The sequence below is a fragment of the Macadamia integrifolia genome, chromosome 12 (assembly GCF_013358625.1).
Source record: "Macadamia integrifolia cultivar HAES 741 chromosome 12, SCU_Mint_v3, whole genome shotgun sequence".
NCBI lineage: Eukaryota > Viridiplantae > Streptophyta > Magnoliopsida > Proteales > Proteaceae > Macadamia > Macadamia integrifolia.
This window is the reverse complement of record NC_056568.1, coordinates 28,445,637-28,469,388: the sequence shown is the minus strand read 5'-3', so window position 1 is coordinate 28,469,388 and position 23,752 is coordinate 28,445,637. Positions and strand designations below refer to the sequence as shown.

Here is a 23,752-nt window from a genome sequence, read left to right as displayed (position 1 = left end):
TGGGCTTTTCAATTGAGTCCATTACAGCTTCCTCCTAGAAACACATTCTTTATCAAGATTACCTTCATGGTATGCTTTCCTTATGCAAGTCGGATTCTTCTATTTACAGTTATTACTGTTGCATCTTAAATTTGGATGCAATTGCCTCATGGTATTACAATGTTCTTTTCCAGTGTTTGATGCAGCCCCTTTGAATTGGCCTAATACATTCTGCAATGCATCTTTCAACTAGGGATACTAACTGCTTTTTTTAAAATAACACTAATCTTGAAAAGTAAAGTGAGTAGGTTATGTTTCCGGCGTATGCATTATGACCCTGTTTGGCTGCTCTTGAGAGAGTGAATCATAAAATGCACATGCTCCCGACTCATTCTTGTAATGTGATAGAGAACAAACCACAGAACTTCAATAATCAAACCAAGGTTCACTATCGATCTTGCAAAAGAAGCAATGAAAGGAACAATATGATATCAAACGAGGATGGGGGGCACTTCATTATACTTTGAAAGATTGGAGAGATGAGTGAAGATCTCATGATTATCTTATGTGTCATTAGACTCATTGCATCCTAATTGATCATTTCTTATGATGCCTTATGTTCAAACTAGCCCCAAAAGTAAAAGCCATCCCAAATCAAGAATTTACCAGCTGATGCATCGTCCATCATGGTATGCTTTCCTTATGTTGTTGATGCCATGAACACAAGAATTGGAGGATGGAGTGTCAAAGGACTGAGTGGTGGTCAAAAGAGGAGAGTCAGCATCTGCATTGAGATCTTAACACGCCCTAAGCTTCTCTTTCTGGATGAACCCACAAGTGGACTCGACAGTGCAGCATCCTTCCATGTTATGAACAGAATTGCAGGCCTTGCTCAACAAGATGGAAGGACTGTAATTGCATCCATCCATCAACCCAGTAGTGAAGTCTTTGAGCTCTTCCAAAATCTTTGTCTTCTATCAAGTGGAAGAACAGTTTACTTTGGTCCTGCTTCTGGAGCTAATGAGGTAATTAAATGATCAAAGTGTGAAACTAATCATTAATCCTTTCAATTTGTTCTTATGAATAATGGTTTTTATTTCTTCCAATTTATGTAGTTCTTTGCATTGAATGGTTTCCCATGCCCAACACTGAGGAACCCATCTGATCACTTCCTGAGGACAATCAACAAAGACTTTGAACAGGTAAGATAAAACAATCCATTATCATCTCTTAGCTGGGCTTTCTTTCAGATTTTAAATTTCTTGGTTATTGTTTGTATAGGACATCGAACAAGGCCCTGGAACTCAGGCCATGACTACAGAAGCAGCTATCAATATCCTTGTGGAGTCATACAAATCGTCAACAACATGCCAGCAAGTTCATAGAAGGGTAGCTGAGATATGTAAAAGGGTATATATGCAAACAACACATCAGTTTAGTTTCATCTTTCTCAGTGGTTATTGTATGGTATATGATGCTTACACCAATAATATACTTGTTTCATTTTGTAGGAAGGAGCACCCATGGTGAAAAAGGGAGGTCAAGCTGGATTCCTCACTTAGTCCATCGTTCTTACATAGAGATCCTTCGTGAATATGTTTCGTGATCTAGGCTATTACTGGTTGCAATTTGCAATCTATGTGGCTCTGTGCTTGTGTGTAGGCACTATCTACCATAACATTGGTCACAGCTATGGATCAATTCAGGTAAGATATTAAAGTTATTTAATAGAGCAGAACATGAAGCAGTATAAATCATTACACCTTAACATTTTGGTAACTCTAATTTCAGGCTAGAGGTTCGATGCTCATGTTTGTTGCTGCCTTTTTAACCTTCATGGCAATTGGTGGACTTCCTTCTTTTGTTGAGGACATGAAGGTGAGCATAAATCTATAAAATCTCAATATGTGATTGCATTAAGTACTGTTACAACCTTCTAATGATGATCTTGTCTTTCTGTTCAACTCAGATCTTTCAAAGGGGGAGATTAAATGGACATTATGGCGTCGGTGCATTCGTTATTGGCAATACACTTTCTTCCACTCCTTACTTGATTATAAACTCTTTAATCCCCGGGACATTATGGCATCGGTGGATTTTATGTTAGTTGTTAGAGTATATGTTATGTAATAGAAAACTCTATGTTCTATTTACTTATGTGACATTTAAAAAGATATTCCCCATTGAATATCTGTCACATTGGGTTTTTTCATTTTAATCATGTATGATGTCTTCCCTTTTGTCAAAATTCTAATGGCATAACTGTAATTAATGATACATGCATAAGAAACCGTTTCTTGAAACAGAAAAATCAAACACTTTTTTGAGGTAAAAAAATTGTTTCTTGGAACAGAAACGGGAGAACCCGTTTCTGCTGTTTCTAGACACAGAAACGATTGAAACAAAATCAAACGGCCCCTTAGGTTGAATGAAAACCATTCAACTTTCACCGAAAATAGAGCACTAAACATCCTATGTGAGTGGCCCAAGAAAATAAAAGAAATGGAACTAGAACCGGGGGGAAAATCCATTGCCAATTCGACTATCCCTTGGAGGTTTGTTTCCTTCCAACGCCAAGCGCCTTCCTTTTGTTTGGTGCAATCTGTTAACCATTTCTCATTCCTGCTCAACAGTAAATTTAATTGCCATTCTAAGGATCGCTCAGAGCATAACAACAGAGGAGAAGTCTCTTAAGGTTCATCTCAATTTCATTTTATTTATTCTTGGCGTTTTATGATCTTCCCCTTCTTTTTCACGAACTTTATATTTTTGGATCTTTCCTTTGGATTTCTGCACAAGAATTTTTAGACGAGGGCGTTTTGTTTTCTCGTTACTGAAAAGTGGAAAGGGTCTGTTTTGTTCTGTTCAATAATCTACCAAGTAAGAATCTCCAATTTGATTGGGTTTTCATTTTCTCCCACCTGCTGATGGCAAACCCCAATTGTAACATCCTTAGTATATATCATACCACCTGTTTGATAAAACGTTTGTGCTAGCCAAGTTCCCTTTTTTTATCCTGAAAATCTGTTATTGCCTTGGGGGAACAGGAGTCAAGTTGCTAGCCCCAGTTAATTGGGATCTGAATAAAGAACTGAAAAACTAACTAATGATGTCTAACCCAGATGAAGAAGTCGGCAAATTTGCTTGAACAGTTGATTCATGAGCTCAATTGAATACATTTGATCTTATTACACTTTAAATTTTTTTGCTTTCTTTCCTTCCATGGTTGCAATGTCGTTATGTTCTGTGCTTCTGTTTCTTATGATTCTTCCGCTTGAGATGTAGAGATGGTCATCCCTCCAGCTGTTAGACCACCAAGAGTTACAAAATTTCTTAAGCCATATGTGCTGAAGATGCACTTCACAAACAAGTATGTTAATGCTCAAGTGACCCACTCACCAACAGCTACAGTAGCCGCCTCTGCAAACTCACAGGAGAAGTTGCTAAGGTTGGGCATGGAATGCACCCGGGATGTTGCGGCTGCGGGAGAGATTGGGAAGATACTGGGGGAGCGCTTGCTTCTCAAGGACATTCCTGCTGTCTCTGTTTTGTTGAAGAGGGAACAAAAGTACCATGGCAAGGTAAAGGCTGTGATTGATTCTTTAAGGGAAACAGGTATAAAGCTGCTTTAAACTCAATTGACTCTCCACTCATAAGAGCACCCTCCAAGTTCTGATTTTGAGAGGCTTTATTTTCTCCATGTATTTCTTTGGATTGCTCTCTTGGGAACCTTTTCTTGATGAATCTAGATTTTCTGTTTCTGTTTGCTAGCAAGAATAAATAAAAGAAAAAAAAATACAGTTTCTTTCACTCCACCCATGGTGAAGAAAGAATTTCTTTCATATGCCCCCATCAGAAAAGAGATGCTGACTCTGCAAATATATATATATATATATATATGTATATTTGTATTTATTTTATGGGCAAGGGCTCGCATGCGGTGGGAGAAATCTTCCATGTCACACCAATCAGCATGTGAGAATCAGTATCATCAATAAAGGCCGCTCTTAGGCCGCCTCGGTCAAGGAGAAGGGAGTTATGTGGAGGGCATGGAAAAGAATCCCTACACTATGAAGTCATATCTTTTCTATTATTTTATTTTCCAAAGCAATGTGACTTTACTCACCCACACTAGATGGGAAAAGGGAATGAGGGGGAGGGGGAGGGGGAGGGGGGACACATTAAATATAAACTCATACATCTATATGATAGGAGTCGATCCACTATCCTGTGCTTACTCTTCAAGCGGAAGCTGCAAACCAGTACACTAGGCAGTGACTTCAAGTGGCCCAAGGCTACACCCGTAATCTAATGATTTTCCATTTTTCAACTCAAGACGACAAGACTACAGTCATGGTGCATTATTATGTACGAGGTCCAAGGACACATTTTAATAAAGTATATAAATTTGGGAGTCGGTCTACTAGTTTATCCGATAATTGGATGCATGTGGTTGGATCTAATATCTATCGGTCTACTAGTTTATCCGATAATTGGATGCATGTGGTTGAATCTAATATCTACCGTGTGATAGATTTGTAAGACCTAAAGTTTGCATAAAAATGACCCAACCTTAAATTTGAACTCAATTAGAAACAAAATAATGAAGAAACAAAAGGGGAGACATCGCCCACTTTACCCCAACCCTTGAGATATAAATTATTCTGACACTCGTAAAACCCAAAAGGAGATTCATTGGTAATCAAGCTAAAAAATGGGAGAGAAAATGCTACTATATGGGGATAAATGATTGAGTTTATATTGTAAAAATTGACGTAGCTAATCTAAACTATAGTCTTCCTAATTAATGGTTGGATTTGTCAAATCATCTTGCCATGTGATATGCTAGGTGACCTGTGCATGTAGGCTTTCTAGGGTGGACCGACCACTAGAAACTTTATTAATATTTAATAAACTAGTGTTATACAATGACAATGAAACTCTTGGAGAGTGGAAGGAAAGATATTCAATGCCCGATTATCTCCTTTGGGTGTACTTATTTAGGAAAAGAAAATTCCGATTAAGGGCTCTTTGAATATTTATGTGCTGTACCAAAAAAAAAAAAAAATAATGTGCAAAACAGAAATAAAACTGAAGACATAGCTAGCACAATTGGTGGTAACCATATCAGTAGATAACAAATGTTATGGGATTGGTTCTCCTATGAAATCAGATCTTTTCCAGCATACCCAGTATGTATCCGATGATTGAGGCGACATGATTAGGTTCTACTAGACGTCCGATTTATGTTGTACACATTGGAACGCTGGAGAGGATCTAAATCTTCCTATTTCATCTTGTAGTTCAGATGATGATTTAGAGCTCTCGGCCTTTCCTGATGCTGTAGTAGCCAATGAAACAACAAATAAAGTCTCCTTACCAAAAAAAACAGAAACAACATATGAAGTCTTAAAGCATACATTAACATCCATCATAAAGAAGAAAAGATGAAATAGTAAGTAAAAGCTGAAACAAATCTTAAGGCCAACCATTTTGATTACTCTGATTCAACCATTAAACAAGTACAGTACTGTCCATCCGCACCTACCTTTTTTTTTCTTTTTAATTGCTTGGCGTAATCCTAGAAGATGACTCTAGCCTCTGCGCCAATTGATTTTTGCAAATCCAGAGGTAAACGATAACATAACAAAATTATGAATTCAACAAAACAGCCCAGCCATTAGTGTAGGTTTTTATAAATGATTTTGATTCCTTCCGTGGAATATCTATGGGTGACTCACTACTTGTGCCATGTGAATGGAATTCCATTGTATAGCACTATTGATGCTTGCACATGCTCAGTCCGGTTATACCAACTCCAATCAATGCTCTACTGATGTCTGCCACGTGTTTAATATATGAGAAAATTGCATTGCCACCCCTTGAACTTTGGTCCTTATTCAACGCCACCCCCTGGACTTTTCGAAACATCAAAGCCACCCCCTAAAAATTCAAAAAATTCTAAATCGGTCCCTACCGTTAGTCGACCGTGTTAAATGAATGAAAACCGGTTAGTTTTTTTATAATATACCCAAAATACCCCCACCTATTGTGAGAGGACAATATTGCCCTCTCTTTTATTTGCATCTTCTAAACCCATCTCCCATCTCTCATCTCACTCCTCTCACTCACTCGGTCGGACAAGAAGAAGAAGACGACGATAGTACGGTAACCTGCAACTCGATCCATCCCTCCGGCATCCGATTCTCTTCCCTCCGGCGTGCGATTCTCCCCCCTCCGGCGTGCAAAGCTCTCCAGACCACAGAGCACAACATTATTATAGTCAATACAGGTTCGCAAATCTCTTATTCGTTTCTCACTTTCTCATTCTTTCTTGATTTTTTCTCATTCTTTCTTGATTCTTTTGATATCAGTTTCATATAGTCTCGATTTGGATTGTTGTTTCAACGATCATTTTACAGGTAACAGTGAGTGGAGTGCAGGGGCATGCTGGAACAGTCCCAATGTCTATGCGCTGAGATCCAATGGCTGCCGCTGCTGAACTAATTGGATTGTTGGAAAGTCTTTGTAAAGATCCTGAGAGCTACTTGTCTTATGATGGCCATTGTAATGGCTTCGCAGCAGATTCTCTTGCAGGATCACTCATCTGTACAGTTGGAGAGATACCTAGCTGGCCAAGTGCAAGTAATGTCATTCCAGGCCAGGTAATGGCATGATCCTTGTTATTCTTCTCTTTGTCCCATATTTTTTAGTTACATTTCCCCTACTAGATCAAGTGTGGAACTTCTTTGTCTTTAATTTCTTGTTATGCATCTTCATTTTCTTCTTCTCCATCATTTCCCCCTTCTTGTGCCATTATGACCATATTAGAATGGAATTTGAAATTTCTTTTTACAGGTAATCTTCACCATAGATTTACATGCAATGGAAGACATGGCACGTGAAGCCATTATCATTGAACGTTCTGTAGCTTGCAACATTGAACGTAAGGCATGAGAGTTCCATCCCCTTTAGAACGTTTGGTGTTGTCTTGGTTGATCAACTTACCTGGTTTTTCCATTTCAGCATGATGCAGGAGCAGTTGTATGTGATCCTGGTCTAAGTTCAAAAATGAAGTCTCCTGCTTACTCTGCCCTGAAAAAGATGGTAGGTGAGGTTCAAGATGAAGACTTACCTGGTTTTTCCATTTCAGCATGATGCAGGAGCAGTTGTATGTGATCCTGGGTTCAAAAATGAAGTCTTCTGCTTACTCTGCCCTGAAAAAGATGGTAGGTGAGGTTCAAGATGAAGTACCTGTTCTGATGAGTGGAGCAGGGCATGATGCAATGGCCATATCTCAATTAACCGAGGTTTTTCCATTCTTCTGCTTTTTGTTTGTACGAGTGGTTTACATCTGAGAGACCAAAGAAGTAAAAAACAAAGATTTTACAAATTTCTTTTTTAATAAAAAAGCCATTTATTTGTGGTTCTTGAGGTTCACTAGCGTGGGCCCTCCATGGTTGCAGGAAGGAGAGAGAGAGATTGATTCGTCTTCCACCGATAATTTAACCAGCCGCCACCCTAACCAACTCCAATTTTCTAACTCACAACTCGTACTCCAACACTGAGAAGCCCAAAAGAAGATGATAATATATTATAATGTGATGCCCGACACTACCGTTGACGCCTAAGATTCCTAGTGACACCACCTCGCGTTTCACAGCTTGACTCTTCTTCCTCCTCCTCCTCCTCCTTCTTCTTGCTCTCAGTTGACAACACGAGGAGTTGCAGTACTACAGGAAGAAGTGGTGGAACATGTCGTCGTCATCTCCCTCGTACCAGCTGCTATCACCAGAAGCGGCTTCAGTTTCACCTTCGCTTCCTCCACTCCCTGAGAAGCGCATCGTTGTATGTATTCCCTTCCTTCTTCCTTCCCGGACTGTAAGCTTATTTTCTCTAACTCTCTACTTTTGGTTTTCAGTTGGGTTGCGGCGGTGTCTGCATGGATTTCTTGGCAGTGGTGGCTGCTTTTCCTAAACCAGATAACAAGATTCGTTCCACCACCTCCACTCACTTCCATTGCTGTCATTCAGAAGCATCACAACGATTACCGAGTAAGTCAAAGCGCATATGAATTATCTGTTTTGTCTTCAATCATGGAAATACTTGTCCCCTGCCTCCTTTCTCTTTTTTGGAATTTAAAATGTTGTGCTCTGTGGTGCAGGACAAGAAGAGCTTTGCACGCCGGAGGGGGGAGAATCGGACGCCGGAGGGATGGATCGAGTTGCAGGTTACCGTACTGTCGTTGTCTTCTTCTTCTTGTCCGACTGAGTGAGTGAGAGGAGTGAGATGAGAGATGGGAGATGGGTTTAGAAGATGCAAATAAAAGAGAGGGCAATATTGTCCTCTCACAATAGGTGGGGGTATTTTGGGTATATTATAAAAAAACTAACCGGTTTTCATTCATTTAACACGGTTGACTAACGGCAGGGACCAATTTGAAATTTTTTGAATTTTTAGGGGGTGGCTTTGACTTTTCGAAAAGTCCAGGGGGTGGCGTTGAATAAGGACCAAAGTTCAGGGGGTGGCAATGCAATTTTCTCTTAATATATTAAAGCAAGTACAACATTGGCACAGTGAACATCAGGTGATTGAGAACCCCTTGGGATGCGTGTTTAGATGTTCTTAGTTTTATGATGCTTACTGCACCTCACTGCTCACTGCTCACTGCAGAGAATATGGACTCAACTTTGTTTTGTTAAGAGAGTAGTTCTTAATTGATGTCCACTTTGGAAGGAAAATAAAAGATAGATAGCTTGCTTATGCTAGATCACTCACTAACCTTTACTATAGATAGCCTTATGCTATATCACTCACTAACCCTTACAACCTTCCCCGGTACCAACCTGATTCTTATCAGAATCGGCGGTCACCGATCCCAATTTCTAATGAATTGATACAACTTATTCCTAGATAAAACCACTATAATTTTTGAAATATTTTCCTAATAAAGTTTTTTTGGACTGGTTTGAGCTATTAGCACTAGGGTGAAAGCTTGGCCTTGATAACTCGAACCCGCCCTAGCCCGCCCTGAACCCGAACAGGGCTTGGGCCAAGTTTTCTAACCCTGAGGGCAGGTTAGGGTTGAAAGACCCCCACCCTGGGTCTGGGTTGGGTTGGGTTCAGATTGAGGCCTCAACCTGGCCCAACCCGACCCAACCTAGCCCGAAATTTAACCCTAAATTTTTATATTAGAATTTAGGGTTCCAATTGCAATTTCGTCTTTTTATAATTTTTTAATGTATAGGATATTAATGACAAAAATAAATTAATCAAGGTTAATCCAACCATGGCAGAAGCCAGGGTCGACCCAACCTGGCCCTCACAGGGTCAATTAGGGCAGGGTTGGCCTGAACATGAACTCAATAAGATTGGATTGAACTTGAATTGACTTTTGAGGACCTAAGGTTAAATTAGGGTTTTAAGAAACCTTGCCCAACCCAACTCTGTTTCACCCCTAATTGGCAGTGACGGCTTCTATTGGCTTTTTATTTTTTTATAACGAAAATTTATTATCTTAGGAACAAAGTTCCAGAAAAGTCACCATACAAGTTGAGAATGATAGAGGGAGGTGGAATGTCAACCCAAAAACAAGATTGTTGAAACTTTGCACCAGCAATAGTTAAAGCATCAGCGACACTATTTGCTTCTCTGACAATGAGAAGAAACAATACGATTGAAATTGCCACATAAAGAGAAACAGTCCTGGATGATGGATCGAATCCTCCAAAGGACATAGAAGAGGTCTTGTTAAGAATGTTCACTACTAGCAAATTATCACTCTCAATGATCAGATACTGGATTCCACGTTGAAGGGCAGCTATCAAAGCTGTTCTGATTGCAAGAGCTTTTGCGACAAGAGCAAAATTCCAACCGATCCTGCTAGAAAAGGCTAACAAAAAATTGACACATGGAAGATCGGTACTCACCCCCCAATTTCCCGGGGTTTCCTTGGCTTGCTCCATCAACATTGAATTTAACAAAGGAAAGGTTTGGAGCTTCCCACTTGACCAACCTTATAGTAGAATGTCGAGATCCACACTCAACTAAAGGGAAATAATCTCGAGCAAAGCTGATGGCGTTTCCACACTCAATTGCTCCTATCATCGATCTGATTAATTAGAATCCCTCCTCTAGACCAAGTCATCAGCTAGAATGGAGCGAGAGTCAAGAGCAAGAACAGACTCTTGTCAAGTTGATCTTGAGATGGGACAACACAACCATCAAAGCCTCAATTTCCCCATTAAATGGGGGAATGGGTGGGGACGGAGAGGCCCCTAAAGTCTTCAATTCTAGATTTTTTTTTTCTTTTCCTTTTTTATGTAAAAATCCTCAACTCTAGATTGATGGTCATGATATCGATAGTTGACATCATTTTCCTTTCTGTTAACCAAAGGAATAAGTTTTTCAATAGGACCAAATCAGGGTTTCAAAAATTGGAATCGAATCAATTGAATCGGTGGATTCGAATTCAAATTTCATTGAAGTGATCCTGATTTCACCTGATTCGGAGTTATTAATCCATGTGGGAATTTTGATTGATTCCAATTCATTCCTGACCGATTCTTACTGAATTGGAATCGAAATCGATAACTTTGGGCTCTCTTCACTGATGCTGATTTCACATAATGATTGAACTCCTAACATAGTAAATATCATCATTATTCTCCATCCCTCCTTTACTGCAGTGGAAACTTGTCACCTATCAAAAAAATTGCTTCTAAGTAAAGAAAAAAAGGGTCTCAAATTTTCTTTCCATCCATGATGAAGAGATAATTTTTCATCCATCCTATGGGAAGGACCCTCTAATTGGACTTGAAAAGGATGTTTTAAGACTATGCATGATAAAGAGAGAATTGATAATGAACCGAGAGTCCAATCGTAACCATATTATCACATCACCATTAGTGAAGTTGATTGAAAGAATAAAAACTTGACTTCTTTTTTTAAAGAAGGATGGAGTCGTGTGACCTCTGTGCCAACACCTGGGCCAATGCGAGAGCATACATTAGCAACCATACAGGGGGTAGGGCAGTCTTTTTATGCAACCATGTGTCTTGGTGTAGGGGCAAGCAATCAGACAGCAATATTCTCCCACCCAAAATATAGAAGATAATATGATCCTCTTCTCAATTTCACTATACGATATCGTTCACCATTGATACCGATAACAATACTAGAACATATTGCCAGAATCGATCCATGTCGGGTTGATATAGATCAAAATTCCATTTCAACTTCAAACCTAGGGTTCATATCCGTTTTGGTCTGTATCGGGCTGAATCAACCGATACGATGATTACAACCGTGATCCCCTTAAGCTTTTTTGGGGTGTTGGGGGAACCCTTAAGCTTAATTAGCCACCCCATCTCATGGTTCTCGCTAAATAATCTTCCAGAGCCGCCTGGGCTTTTCTTCTGAAAGAGACGAGAGTGGGAGGAGGCCATCAACAATAATAATGAATTAGTAATAATACAGAAAGGAGAAAGAGACTGGACTAGTCACTGTTGACCATCACAGTATCACCGCAACCCCAACTCTCAATTTATCGTGAGATTTTAAAACCGGTAAAATAACGTGGGAAACTGTTATATTATGACGTGGCTTGTTAGATAATTTATTATAGATCAAAATACCTTTACAGGGATGTGAATTTCCTATTATACCCTCTTATTATCCACAACCAATTGCATCGAAGGTGACCATCTCAGACTTGAGTCACTTGACCCACTTGGTGACATAATGGTGATCTGTGACAAATCTCATTTCAAATCATCTCCCTCGCTCTTCCTTTGACTTTAAGGTAGTTCCATCCCACACCGTCGCCATGGAATCCGATCTCAAGAACAAGGTAAAGTCTGTCTTTATCTCCCTTAAACTTTGAAGCATCAACCAGAGAAACAAAATGAAAGCTCCCCAGAACACATATGAGAATACCCAAAAAAGCTCAGAGTCAGATCGTTGAAGAAAATAAGAAACAAAAATTTCTCTATTCAAAGAAGAATAAAACAAAACCTAGAATCTGACTTTTTGATTCAACGAGAGTTGTTCTTTTTAAGATGGAACAACTAGAAAAACCATTAGACAATACTCAAGAGTAGAAGAGAGAGAAAGGAAGCATAACAAAGATACTAGGGGGGCGGGTTCTACTTTTAGAAATTTAATTGTAGATGTTGATGTAACCAAGTTCAAGAAAGTGATTTCGTTACTGGATCAGACCAGAACGGGTCATGCTCTCTTTAGAAGGGCTCCTGTGTCTTCTCTCCAAAATAACCCTACCTCAGACGAGTCTCGCCGGCGGACCAAAATGGGTCCTCGCTTCAAAAGGGCTCCTTTCCGGCCAAAAGTTCACGGCAACTAGTTGCAGGTAGTTAGGGTTTTTCGATAGATGGAAAAGAAGTAATGTTTGGGTTTGGGGTTCAAGGGTATAATAGGAAATTCACAGCCATTTTTTGATTTTTTATTACCGGATGGCGGGATGTGTTTTATTGTAAAGGGTATAATTGTCTTTTTGAGTTAGTGGGAAGGGTATTATTGTCTTTTCAAGCTTCTGACTTAACACCGTCAACTGTGAGAAGTACAGTGTAATGGTCAATTTGACGGAGGATGATATCATTAGGTGATTTTTGGACGAACAAAGGGGCAATTTTGGTAAGGCAATATTTTTTGGTAATACACTTTTTTTAATTAGGAAAGGAAGTAATCACGTGACCTCCTCGCTAGTCATCTACTACTCAAATGCCAAGTTGTCTCCTGTATTCAAAGAGTCCGGGACCCTTGTCTACGTGTCCACGCGTTCTTATCCCAGGACCTGTCTTTTTTCTTCCACCCACTGGCCCACCTTAGATACCAATCAACGGTCCAAAATATATCCTATCTCTTTAGACTTGTTCGACATTTAACGCCGGTCTCCTATTAAACACCTCTGCGACCTGCAGGCTTTGGAATCCTCTATTCTTGGAGGTTTTGTTTACTGGAAAGGTCGTTTAAGGCTTAACAGTTATAACTTCCTTCACCTAACCACCATGGGTCTCCTCGACAAGCTCTGGGACGACACTTTCGCCGGACCACAACCGGAAAACGGCCTTGGCAAGCTCCGTAAACACTCCAGCTTCAGTTTCCGATCAAATTCCGTCAAGGGTATGCAACAATCTAAATTATTCCGTTCTTGCTGAATTGAGAGTATCTGATGATTGATCTGTCTTAGAAATTGAGGCGATTATGATAATTATTGTTTTAGCTCAGATCCCCATTTTTCTGACTTGTTTAGGTTTGTTTGTTTTGTTCCAGAAGCGGAGGTCGAGAATGGAAGATCATACATGGATGAGATGACGGAGGAGGCGACGAGGGTTACGCGTAGCATCATGATAGTGAAGCCTCCTGGAAATTATGGATCACCGCCGGTTTCTCCTGCCGGATCTACTCCTCCGGTATCTCCATTTTCCGGTGAGCCTGCTATTTCTTCTCTGTGGTTTTGTTTGGACATCGATCAGGGTCATGGATGGAAAACACTGTACAAAAGAAAAAGGTTAAAATTGGGAATTAAAGGGGTAAATGCTCTTTATCTAGAAAGTTCTCACTCTGAGCTTGGAGCTTGTGCTTTAATGTCATGGGTAATATTGGCATTTTACTGGGGTTCGTCAGTGGATGACTTCAGAGTTCAGATTTGAGATACCTCTAATTCCTAAAAGGACAACCATGCCCTTATGTGATTTGATTTTTTTGATGAAGAAATTGATTTACTAATGGTGGTAGTGGTGGTGGTGGTGATGAGCAGGAGGTAAGGGATCGAACAGGTTCCGACGGAAATCGGCGTCGGATGCGTACGAGAGAGCGGCAAATAAGGAGGATGGAGCCAGGAGCCCTCGTTCTTCTTTTGATGTGTAAAATACGAGAGAGACTTGACGATGACGATGCTGATGATGAGGAGGAAGAGGAGGAGGAGGGGGAGGGCTCTTTCTGCAACTTCCTTACTGGCCGATGCGTCTCCCTCCTCTGTTTTGTAGTATCATGTGAAATTTTCAAGTTTGTACTACTAGTCTAAAGTGGGTGTGCAGATATCAGATATCGTGTGTATCTGCAATAAATGTATAGAGGAAGAACATGGCCAGTTGTTGTTAGCTAGCTTGTTAGGACATAGCTGTGGTAAATAGGGTAAAGGCTTATACTTAGATGTGGGGGAAGAAAGAAGGATTAAAGAAGAGGGGCCAGTGGTTGTAAGCTAGCTTGTTAGGACATAACTGTGGGGGGGAGGAAGAAGGATTGAAGAAGTGGGGTGTGTGTGGTGGTGTTTTGTGTGTGATGTGTTTATATATTAATGTATGGGTTGGTTTGTGTTCTGATGAAGGCTTTGTAATATTCAGGAAACCGTAAAAGATCTTTCTACTCTCTAGTCTATGGCGCCTTCTCTGTGTTCAGGGATAGAATTGGCTTGGTTGGGTCTTGGAACTGGAAGACTTGGAAACCTAGGGAGTACCATCTGGCATCCCTCATCCATCTTTGTCTGTTCTTTACACCCATTGTTGAAGGGGGAGAGAGATGAGAATGAGAATGGATTCATGGCTCAAATGGTCACTTGGTCCTACGCTTGAGCATCTGATATCTATTTCATTTTCTTGTCATTATATGGATGAAAAGGGGTATATTTAGAAACAAAAAGGATAGGTATTGGATGTTCATCCGGACAATGAGGTGATCCTCTCTTCTTAAGTTCATCTGCAAGAACCTGCCAGGTGCCAACCCTTTATCTCTTTTGTTTTCTTATGTAATTCCTTTGCACCCTTTGAAAATGACGAAATGTTGATGGTGTATAGGTTTATAGCCAAAGAAATGAAATCTCAAAAAGGGTGTTTTTAAAAAGGGAGAGGGATAGGTATGCCACCGATATCAAGTATACTAGTGGATAGCACCAATAGGGACACATGATGGAGTATCATTCAGAAAGGATATGAGGGTCATTTCAAAAAAAGGAAAGAGAAAGATAGACACAATGAGTACTAGCATACTTGATATCGGCGGCATACCCAACATTTTCCCTTTTAAAAAATACTAAAGTCATAGTAAAATCTAAGAGGGTAGGGAAAGTGAACTACTTCGTTTATCTGGATATGAGCCTGGGTGGTAGCAATTTTTATTCTTCCAAAAAGGTATGGGTATTGACACATAACATGTATGTTTATTTCTTCTTCGAGAAGAACACGGCATGTATGTTCATCTGAACTTACATGCAAAGGAACTTCCTCGTATGATTGTGCGTCTTCAGTGTCACTCAATCATAGATCCCTATGGTGTCAGGGGTGGTCAATATTGATATTGACCATATCGGTATTTATTTTAGATTAAAACAGCATTTTAAAAAAAAAATACCACATCCATATACTATCTGTTAGATATTAGTATCAATCACAATCAATATTGATATGATTATTTAAGCTCTATAAGGTTGCTAGGGAAGCGTAAATAATTATCTAGGAAGTGGTATATACTATAAATAACAGTAAAATTTAAAAAAAAAAAATTCTATTTTTGTTGCGAGTGAAATGCAAACATTTTTCTTCATTTTCTTTTCCCCACATCTCTTGCTTCCAAACTGAACCTTAGCAAGGACTGAGCCCTAAAAGGCACGGTCTAACCGGTAGGTGGGCATTTGTTTTTTAGTAATGAATGAATTTACATCTAAACCCATCACGTAGTGGAGCATAATGTTAAGAGTCTAAGGTTTATTGTTCACATGTTAAATTTTAATCTAATGAATAAAGTCGGGAAAAATCTAGAACTACTATGAAAGAGCATGATAATACATGAGAATGCATTGGAGAAAAAATGATTAAAGCAGAGATTAAAGTTTTATTCTATTTCACTGTGGCCCGTGGGTGCAACTTGGTCTTCTCGTAATGATTTTTTTTCTTTATACTTTTTTTTTTCACTCTTCTTTAATCATATAGATCCATATAGACGATAATACTATTTCTCGTGGTGATTGGTGTGACATGAGAGCTCCCGCAAGAAGAAAAAAAAAAGTGTGACATGAGAGGTTTCACACCACCACGTTGAAGGAGTGGGAAACTCATTCTTACTGTTTAGTTATTTTTGTCTGTTGTATGTCAATTAAATGAATGAGAGAGAGTTCTCTAAGCAAACGGCATATTTATGTGAAGAGAGACTGGCACAGAAAATGTGCTGGTGTATCCTGATAGTCTGCTAGAGCTTACAAAAATAAACTTAACAAATCAAAGAGTTTTATTGTCAAAAAGGATCAATGTGGGATTTAAACCTCTCCCATTTTTGTCATGGCAATTTCCCCAACTTTGGGCCATGTGCAAGGTTTTAATAACCAGAATCATCCAAATCGGATCGGATTCAATCCGCTCAAATTAAATCTAAGCTTTCTGGGGTTGAAACCAGAATTGGCTCAGGGAATTGGTCCGATTCAAATTCAAATTGAAATACAAAGAAAATGACTAGGAAAAGGCTGATCCGATTCCAATTCAGGTTGCCAAAGCTGGGGAGACGATAAGCTGAGAGAACCTTTCCCCCAAATTAATACAAACAGAAAATTACAATTTATACAAGAACTAAACTCCAAGGAGTAGCCAAGTTGACAAGGAACTTTTGCCTTGAAAAGACCCGATCTATACGATTATAAGGTCAATATAAATCCACGGGATTGTGATTGTTTAGAATTTAGATTTTGCCATCACCTCCCATCTATTCAATCATCCTCTGTTCATTGGGACCTGGTTGGTCTATATAAGGCCACTCTCTCTTTGAAGTGGGACTTGGTTCCTCTAAATCTAGAACAGCCAATTGATAAAAACAGAACTCTCCAATTCTAGGGATTCTGGGCGTGATTGCGTGAATAGGCCGGAATCAGATCAGTCCCAGCCGATTCCATCGATTTCACCGATCTAATTTCCGATTCTTGAAAAAGTGATGTCAAAGGATGGACTAGATTCCTATTAATGGAATAAAAATATCCCCATGGCATCAGAGTAGGGATTCCTTCCCACATCGTCTCACAGAATGAGTCGTGTGGTTCACAGAACTTCACACTGCCAGTCTCTACAAATTGTGAACCCCATTGAACGAATCCTCCCTCCCTACCCTCTCATTGGTGTGGCTCCCCCTAGCACCGTTGGAAACTTTGCCCAACTAAAACGTAAGAATCTACTAATATTTATTAATAGAAGGGGATATTAATATTCCTTGGTTGTGTACCGTAGCACTAATGTGAAGATCAATGAAAGGATGCACATCGGCACACGGGCATTGACAAGGTTGAATTGTTTTGAGTTTCATAGTGGAGGGGGTGTTATTTTACCGCCTTCTATGTCTGGTGCAGGGACCAAGCGAATAGGGTGTGTTCTTCTCAATTTAAAAATAACTTTTAACCGCTCAGAATTTACATTAGCACCCCTTCTTTATCTCTCTCTCTCATATGAAATGACCTTTCTACCTTTTATTGGGATATAATTAAAATGAAACTATTCTTCTTATCACCTGTTTGTAATATGTCAAAATTGTTAACTTTTGTCAAGTCAATGGTTTAGAAAACGTATTTCACCTAATCATTAAATATTGACATTGAAAATTTATCTCTTTTTTTTTTTTGTGTGTGTTTGGGGGGTGGGGGAAGAGAAAATCTATCCTATATAACATATAAAAGTCCTGAATTGGCACGGCCCATGATCTTACTTTTCAAAGTCACAAGCCCAAGATGACTTCTAATATAGGGTGACTTTCTAGGACTTCGTTGAAAATGGCATATCACAAATTGACCATTGCAACTGGAGATAATTTTCCTTCTCCCAAGTTAAAGGGTGAACTCTTTGATTAAGAGGTTCTAATGGTGTGGTCGGGGAACAATAGAAAGACATTATTGATTTCGAATGGTAAGGGATAAAGTGCTTATGACAAGTTCATATCTTTTACACCGAGCAGTGAGATACAGTGAGCATCGAACGGCTGAAAAAATCTGGACACGAACCCCAAGTGGCTCTCAATCATCTGATGTTCATTGCACCAATGCAGTGACTATAGATGATTTTCATACACTTATGATCTTAGATGAGTGTAATCCTTTTCTTTCGTTTAATGTCTATTGGTGTTCCAAAAAAGTCTCTGTTCGTAGTCTGAAGAGGAAGATGCAGTTTGGTCTCATGTATAATGCGACTTATCAAACATACTGGATCATATAGAATTTCCTCATTCTCTCTCCGATCGAGATTTTTCCTTTACCCACAATGTAGGAAAACTTTTTTCATAACAACGTTTTGACATTTTCACTAAAATAAATCATATTCCAATGTCAATTTGATGATAGATCTAAGTTTTCTTCCAAGATTGAAATTCTAAATATAAGTTATAAGCTGGGACCAAAAAATTATAATTAATAGTGATTCTGTACAAACAACAATCCAAAACTTTATCCCAATTTAATAAGGTTGGTTACATGAAGATTCCAAGCTAAGGACTATTTAAAAGAATCCATACAGAAAAAAGATTGATGAGACATAATTAATTAAAATAAGTGCCAACTGTTAACTTGATATACCACTGTAAATCAACCACAAGCTTATAACGAAAGGCCTATTAAATATTTGGATCAATTTTTATTTATTTATTTTTTTTTTAACTGGAACTGATTGTATACTATTAAAACCGTAGAAGCCTGAAATATACCAACTCCGAAGCCAACACAGATTCTAGACCAATCCAAGCCAATTCTGATTTGATCCGACCCGGATCAGAATAGGCCAGGACCGCAGGACTGGCTGGAAGAAGTGAACGTTCAAACCGTTGAAGAGTCCTGTGCAGTTCGCAAAACTGTCTCGTCAATTTGTAAATCTCAAAGAGAACTTCCATTGTTTTAGATGGCGTCGCGCGCGCGATAATGATACAATGGATTCTGCAGTTCTGTCTCTGCTTCTCTTCGTCTTCCTAATTTCTTCTTCTTCAGGTAGGAACCTCTCTCTCTCTCTCTCTCTCTCTCTCTCTCTCTCTCTCTCTCTGAGTGTCTGGTTTAGGGCTCTTACATACAGCAAAAGAGTATCTGTACTGTGAATCTTACTGTTGAAGCTTCTGTTTTTTATTTTGTTAATCACTTGCAAAAACCATGTTTTTGTTTTATTCGGATTCAATGATTTCTTAATGAAATATTTGTGGGTGTATTGGGTTTTAGAGTTATTGGATTTTTGTAAGCTCAAAAATCTAACCTTGAGCTCTAGAAGAATAAAACAGAAATTGTTCCATTCTAAATTAACCGTTTAGCACTTCATGGGCAATTAAGATTATTAGATTTGAATTTTTTTGTGGGGTGGTAAGAGTTGGATGGATGATCAGGATCCATGTACCAAACACCCTGGTTGTTCGTCGTTGGTATTAGGCTTTGTTGCGTTGGATTGGGTAAATTACAACCAGTGATCCTGAAACCTTTTCCCAGAAAAAGCGTTTTTAGGGGGGGTGCAGCATAAGCTCTTCTGTAGCGTTGGTCTAACCTAACTCTCTTAGAAAAAACATAAAAGTTTGTCAGTGGCACTGCAGTTGATTTTACTATCATCATCCACTTTCTCAACTTGATAGGTTATTCAAGGTTATTTTGTTACTCTAACTATTGAAGATCACTATCGCTCTTTCCTTAGGAGGAGTGGTTTTAATGCCCCCACATGATACTGCAAATATTATTGGCATTCCACATTCCAAAAATGCTTCTGGCTCTGCTTATAAATTGTCAAACTCTCAGGGAACTTCTATTAGAAATGTGGGAACACTATTGCCCTAATTTGGGAACTCTTCAAGTTAATGAAGCCTGATAATGCATTTGTTGATATGTGCATGTAGTGGACCTAGACATCAAGAAACTTTCTGGCTGTTGCACTTGATAAATTGAGTTGGAATACCTGTTTGAAATTGCAAGTCTTGATTTTTATTACAATTTGATGCTTGGATGGATCCTCTATTACCATTCTTTAAGTATTCTCTATTAACATTTTGCCAAATTTTGTTGTGTCAGCTTTAACATAAAACATTTCTTTGAATTTTCTGAAATGCAGGTAAACCTAATGGAGTGTGCATTTCCCCTGGTGGCCGCTTTCCTCCATTCTCATCTGAAGGGAAACCTCCTAGAAAAGTAAATAGAGGTCCCAAAGATTTGACTCTTTGCAGGGTGTTCCGAAGAAACACGTGCTGTGATGTATCCCAGACGCATCCAGCTCTGGTAACCATAAGAAGGTTGGCTTCCGCAGGGGAAGCCAGCCAAGAGTGCTTACAATTATGGGAACTTTTGGAATGCTCCATCTGTGATCCACATGTTGGTGTTCAGCCTGGACCTCCTCTTGTGTGTGCTTCTTTTTGTGATAGGGTCTTCCAGGCTTGCTCAAATGCTTACTTCTCTATGGATCCAATGACCCAAGTAAGTGGGCTCATGCCACAAGTTAGTAGGAGGCTCCATGAGAATTTTTTTTAACTGTGAATAGGTTGGAGAATGAAGTCCTAGGATGGATTATTCCAGTTATCTGGACGAGTTGATTCATGTCATGGAGATATCTGACACAGGACCCATCAAGTGATGGATTCCAAGTCCTTGGTTTGCCTAACAAGTACCATTATCAATTAGGGTGTCATGGGATCTTACCACTCGTCAATGTAGTTCTGTATTTCTATATTTCTTAGATGCTTGGCACATTTATTATTCTGATTTCATGATTTTATTGTGTTGTCAGGTTCTGTCCCCGTGCGGATTAAGTGACTTTGTTTGTGGTAGAGCTTCTGAGTGGGCCTCTAACAGTACGGAGCTCTGCCAACTTGCAGGTTTTGCTGTTAAATTGTCTGAGGAAGGGTACCAGGGTGCTGAAGAACCATCCTGCTATGGTGGGAAAGCCAGTTTAGATTCCATTGCAGATTCATTGAAGTCTTCGCAATCTGGGGTATATCACAAAGCTGAGAATGCAGGTGTTTTTGAAGATTTTCAGCAGTGGGTGAGGGAAATGCCATTTAGTGAAAGGGTATCATGGGCAGTTGGAGGGATGGTGCTCACAGCAGGACTTTTGTTTGTGAGGTGAGTCTCTTGTTCACCCCTGTATACGCCAGTGAGTTATTTGGAATTGTATAGTTTGCATAGCTCTTTCTTTTCTTTTTTCTTTCTTTTTATGTGGTTCCCCTAAGTTTTCTCACTAAATATCACAACTGTCACCTTCAGACTCTTACTAATGTATGGCGGTCATATGATTGTCTTGGGCTGACATTATAACATTAGGATTTATATTGGAATCCTTTGATTAAATTAAATCTTCTTACATCATCTGATCTTTGATCTGAACCCCCTGGGAGAGAGATAGTTTCACTCTAATCATGACTACATTCCATGACTTATGCTATTTATATACTTCTTAATCTTTTCGTTGTTGTCATGATCCTTTTTGATTGAGAGGCCTAAACTTCTGCAATTACGAATTATGAATCAAACAACTGCTTGATTCCTGGACAGAGGCCCGTCCACTCCTCATTGTGCCATGTGGAAGGATGATGTGGCAATTCCGACAATTGGATATCTAGGAAATCGTCTGTGTTAGGCACAAGTCAAATTTCAAGATTATAATTTAATTATGTTCTTTCCCATATGTGGGCATACCATGTGTTCTCCCTCTTGGTGGTCCATGCACCCTCTCCATAGTCCTGGATTTAACTTTGGTCCTGCTGAAATTTGGCGTGTAGCAAGGAACCTTGGGGTCTACCTGTCCATCCAAATTTCAAGCCTATCCTACCTGCCATGTGGCACAGCTAGGTGTGCTTCCTAGCAAGAATCTATAGATGGCACATCCAACCAACCGATTTTTTTAGCCTATTACTAAATTTTCACTTCGATCAACAAGTGATGGATAAATAGTTTTCAATTATAAAAGTTTGGAGGCGATGCAGAGCTAATTCAATGGATAATCAAAAGTAAACCATAAAGATTAGCCATGGAGTCTAGCTCTTTAAATTTTTGCTGATATTTTCATTGTGACGTAACTGAATGGATGTTTGAGTTATAGATAAATATGATTTGAAAGATGCTGGCAAAGCCATAAATTGTCTTAAGAGTGATACTAAATGTTTTTTGAGTTGACGAGAATCATCAGAATCATAGTTATCTGAGCAAATCCCATGACGACACGGTTCTACACCTGGTTTCTCACTTGTTGGAGTCATAAAGTTGTTGCCTAGTTACAAATTGTTTAAGTTGTTCATTATATAACATTTTCCTAAATCAGATGCTTTATTTGCCACCTGGAAAGTTTCACTTTATATAATAGTTTGTTACATTTTTTTTTGGGGGGGGGGTAAATTTGTTACATTAACTGACTAATAAGAGATGATAATGTATGTCTAGAGGGTTTGAAGTTTGTTTTGTCAAAATACTACTGCCTTTGTCTTCACATTTTGTTCGAGTCATAGAGATGATGCTTGCATAATTTTTCTCTGTGTGTGTATACATCTATATCTGTAACTTAAAATCATTGGATTCTTACCAAATCTGAGCAGAAAAGTTCCATTATTTCTTCAAAGAACCTAAGGATGAAGCTTAATCTGTACCATGTTTAATTTAGATCTGGTTTATTTTTCCTTATATCCCTATGCTTGTCTGCGCAGCAAAAGGAAAAGCCACATCAAACGCCAAAAGCAAGAAGCCATTCTGCGCACTGCGAAGAAACTTGAAGCTAAGATGAGCCAGCAGTCTCCGACTAGTCGAGGGAAGAGGAAGTGAAGCAGATGCTAAATATCTTTTTTGTGTCTTAGTGTTTTCTAACTCATTTTCCTTTTTATATTTATTGGTTAATTGTAGAATCTTTCATTATTTGCTAGGTGGTTGTTTGTTTACAGTGTCTTAGCTTAATTTTTCAGTGTTGGCTCAGGAAGATGTCTGTGACACAAATTACGTCGTAAGGCAACGTTCTTATACACATTTATGTTCCCTTTCAACTATGTGATTTATGACAAGTATGGAGTTGTTTTTTATCAAAAAAAAAAATTGAATCAGATTTTCTCAGATACTTTTGTCATTCCTTGACAATTAGTGCCAAAATTATTTGGTAGAATAATTATGGAAGTCTATTACTAGGTGATGTACTTTTTCTTAAGGAGTATATTTTACTGGTACAAGGTCAAAAAATTAAATACAATTTACAGGTCTAGATTGACAAATTAAGTTTTACCATAGAGGTCTGGTTGAATACTTGTATATACGCATGCACAGAGTCTTTTTATTGAAAGACATGAAGTGGGCTGTGCTAATTGAATCTCAGCTTTGGCATCCCTATTTGGCCTGATTTAAGTGATTGTTTTGGGGCTTAGAAAATACTGTAGTTGCTTTCTTCTCCCAAAATAAAAGTCATCCAAGGACCAAAATATTAAGGCAGTGGATTTGGTGACGCAGGCCAGGTGGATAACGAGTAATGGTATAATAAATAACGAGTAATGGTATAATAAGAGATATAATATAGAACCGTTGTGAGACAAAAATGAGTTGGTTTATACAAATTTTCTAGTATATACAGCAGAAAGATTTAGACAAAACAAGGGATGTTTGTTTTGTATATTGGATGAGGAAATGTACAAAATCGGTAAGATGTCAAATTCTACATATTCAAGAGGACAAGAATAAGGTTTTCAAGACAATTTGAAAGTAACTAAAGGGTTGTCTTTGACTCTTTGTTTTGTATGTTTTTCAATTTTTTTCAATTATACATGTGAAATGATATTATGAAAAAATGAGTTCTAAAAAGAAAAAAAGGTA

General features: G+C 38.9%; 4 protein-coding genes and 1 pseudogene across 5 annotated transcripts; all 5 read left to right on the top strand.

Annotated features, from left to right (window-relative positions):
• LOC122057697 lies at nucleotides 1-2,251 on the top strand (annotated as a pseudogene).
• Nucleotides 2,252-2,449: 198 nt separating this feature from the next.
• On the top strand, nucleotides 2,450-3,740 carry LOC122058338 (50S ribosomal protein L18-like). Of its 2 annotated transcripts, none has more exons than XM_042620983.1 (2): nucleotides 2,450-2,674; nucleotides 3,265-3,740. In XM_042620983.1, the coding sequence occupies exon 2, from the start codon at nucleotides 3,267-3,269 to the stop codon at nucleotides 3,609-3,611; it is 345 nt and encodes a 114-aa protein (XP_042476917.1). In that variant the 5' UTR covers nucleotides 2,450-2,674; nucleotides 3,265-3,266; the 3' UTR covers nucleotides 3,612-3,740. The 2 variants fall into 2 exon arrangements, with proteins under 2 accessions (XP_042476917.1, XP_042476918.1); XM_042620984.1 differs by lacking the exon at nucleotides 2,450-2,674 and adding an exon at nucleotides 2,708-2,859.
• Nucleotides 3,741-6,464: 2,724 nt separating this feature from the next.
• Nucleotides 6,465-7,337, top strand: LOC122056913 (allantoate deiminase 1-like). The gene is made up of 4 exons (XM_042618882.1): nucleotides 6,465-6,644; nucleotides 6,838-6,930; nucleotides 7,006-7,086; nucleotides 7,143-7,337. Exons 1-4 carry the CDS (start codon nucleotides 6,465-6,467, stop codon nucleotides 7,335-7,337), a joined length of 549 nt encoding a protein of 182 aa, XP_042474816.1.
• A 5,584-nt stretch (nucleotides 7,338-12,921) lies between these two features.
• On the top strand, nucleotides 12,922-14,371 carry LOC122057282 (dormancy-associated protein homolog 3-like). The gene is made up of 3 exons (XM_042619335.1): nucleotides 12,922-13,119; nucleotides 13,270-13,425; nucleotides 13,757-14,371. Exons 1-3 carry the CDS (start codon nucleotides 13,005-13,007, stop codon nucleotides 13,864-13,866), a joined length of 381 nt encoding a protein of 126 aa, XP_042475269.1. The 5' UTR covers nucleotides 12,922-13,004; the 3' UTR covers nucleotides 13,867-14,371.
• Nucleotides 14,372-18,713: 4,342 nt separating this feature from the next.
• LOC122057392 lies at nucleotides 18,714-23,005 on the top strand. The gene is made up of 4 exons (XM_042619470.1): nucleotides 18,714-18,937; nucleotides 20,031-20,389; nucleotides 20,700-21,034; nucleotides 22,609-23,005. Exons 1-4 carry the CDS (start codon nucleotides 18,880-18,882, stop codon nucleotides 22,721-22,723), a joined length of 867 nt encoding a protein of 288 aa, XP_042475404.1. The 5' UTR covers nucleotides 18,714-18,879; the 3' UTR covers nucleotides 22,724-23,005.
• Nucleotides 23,006-23,752: the final 747 nt, after the last annotated feature.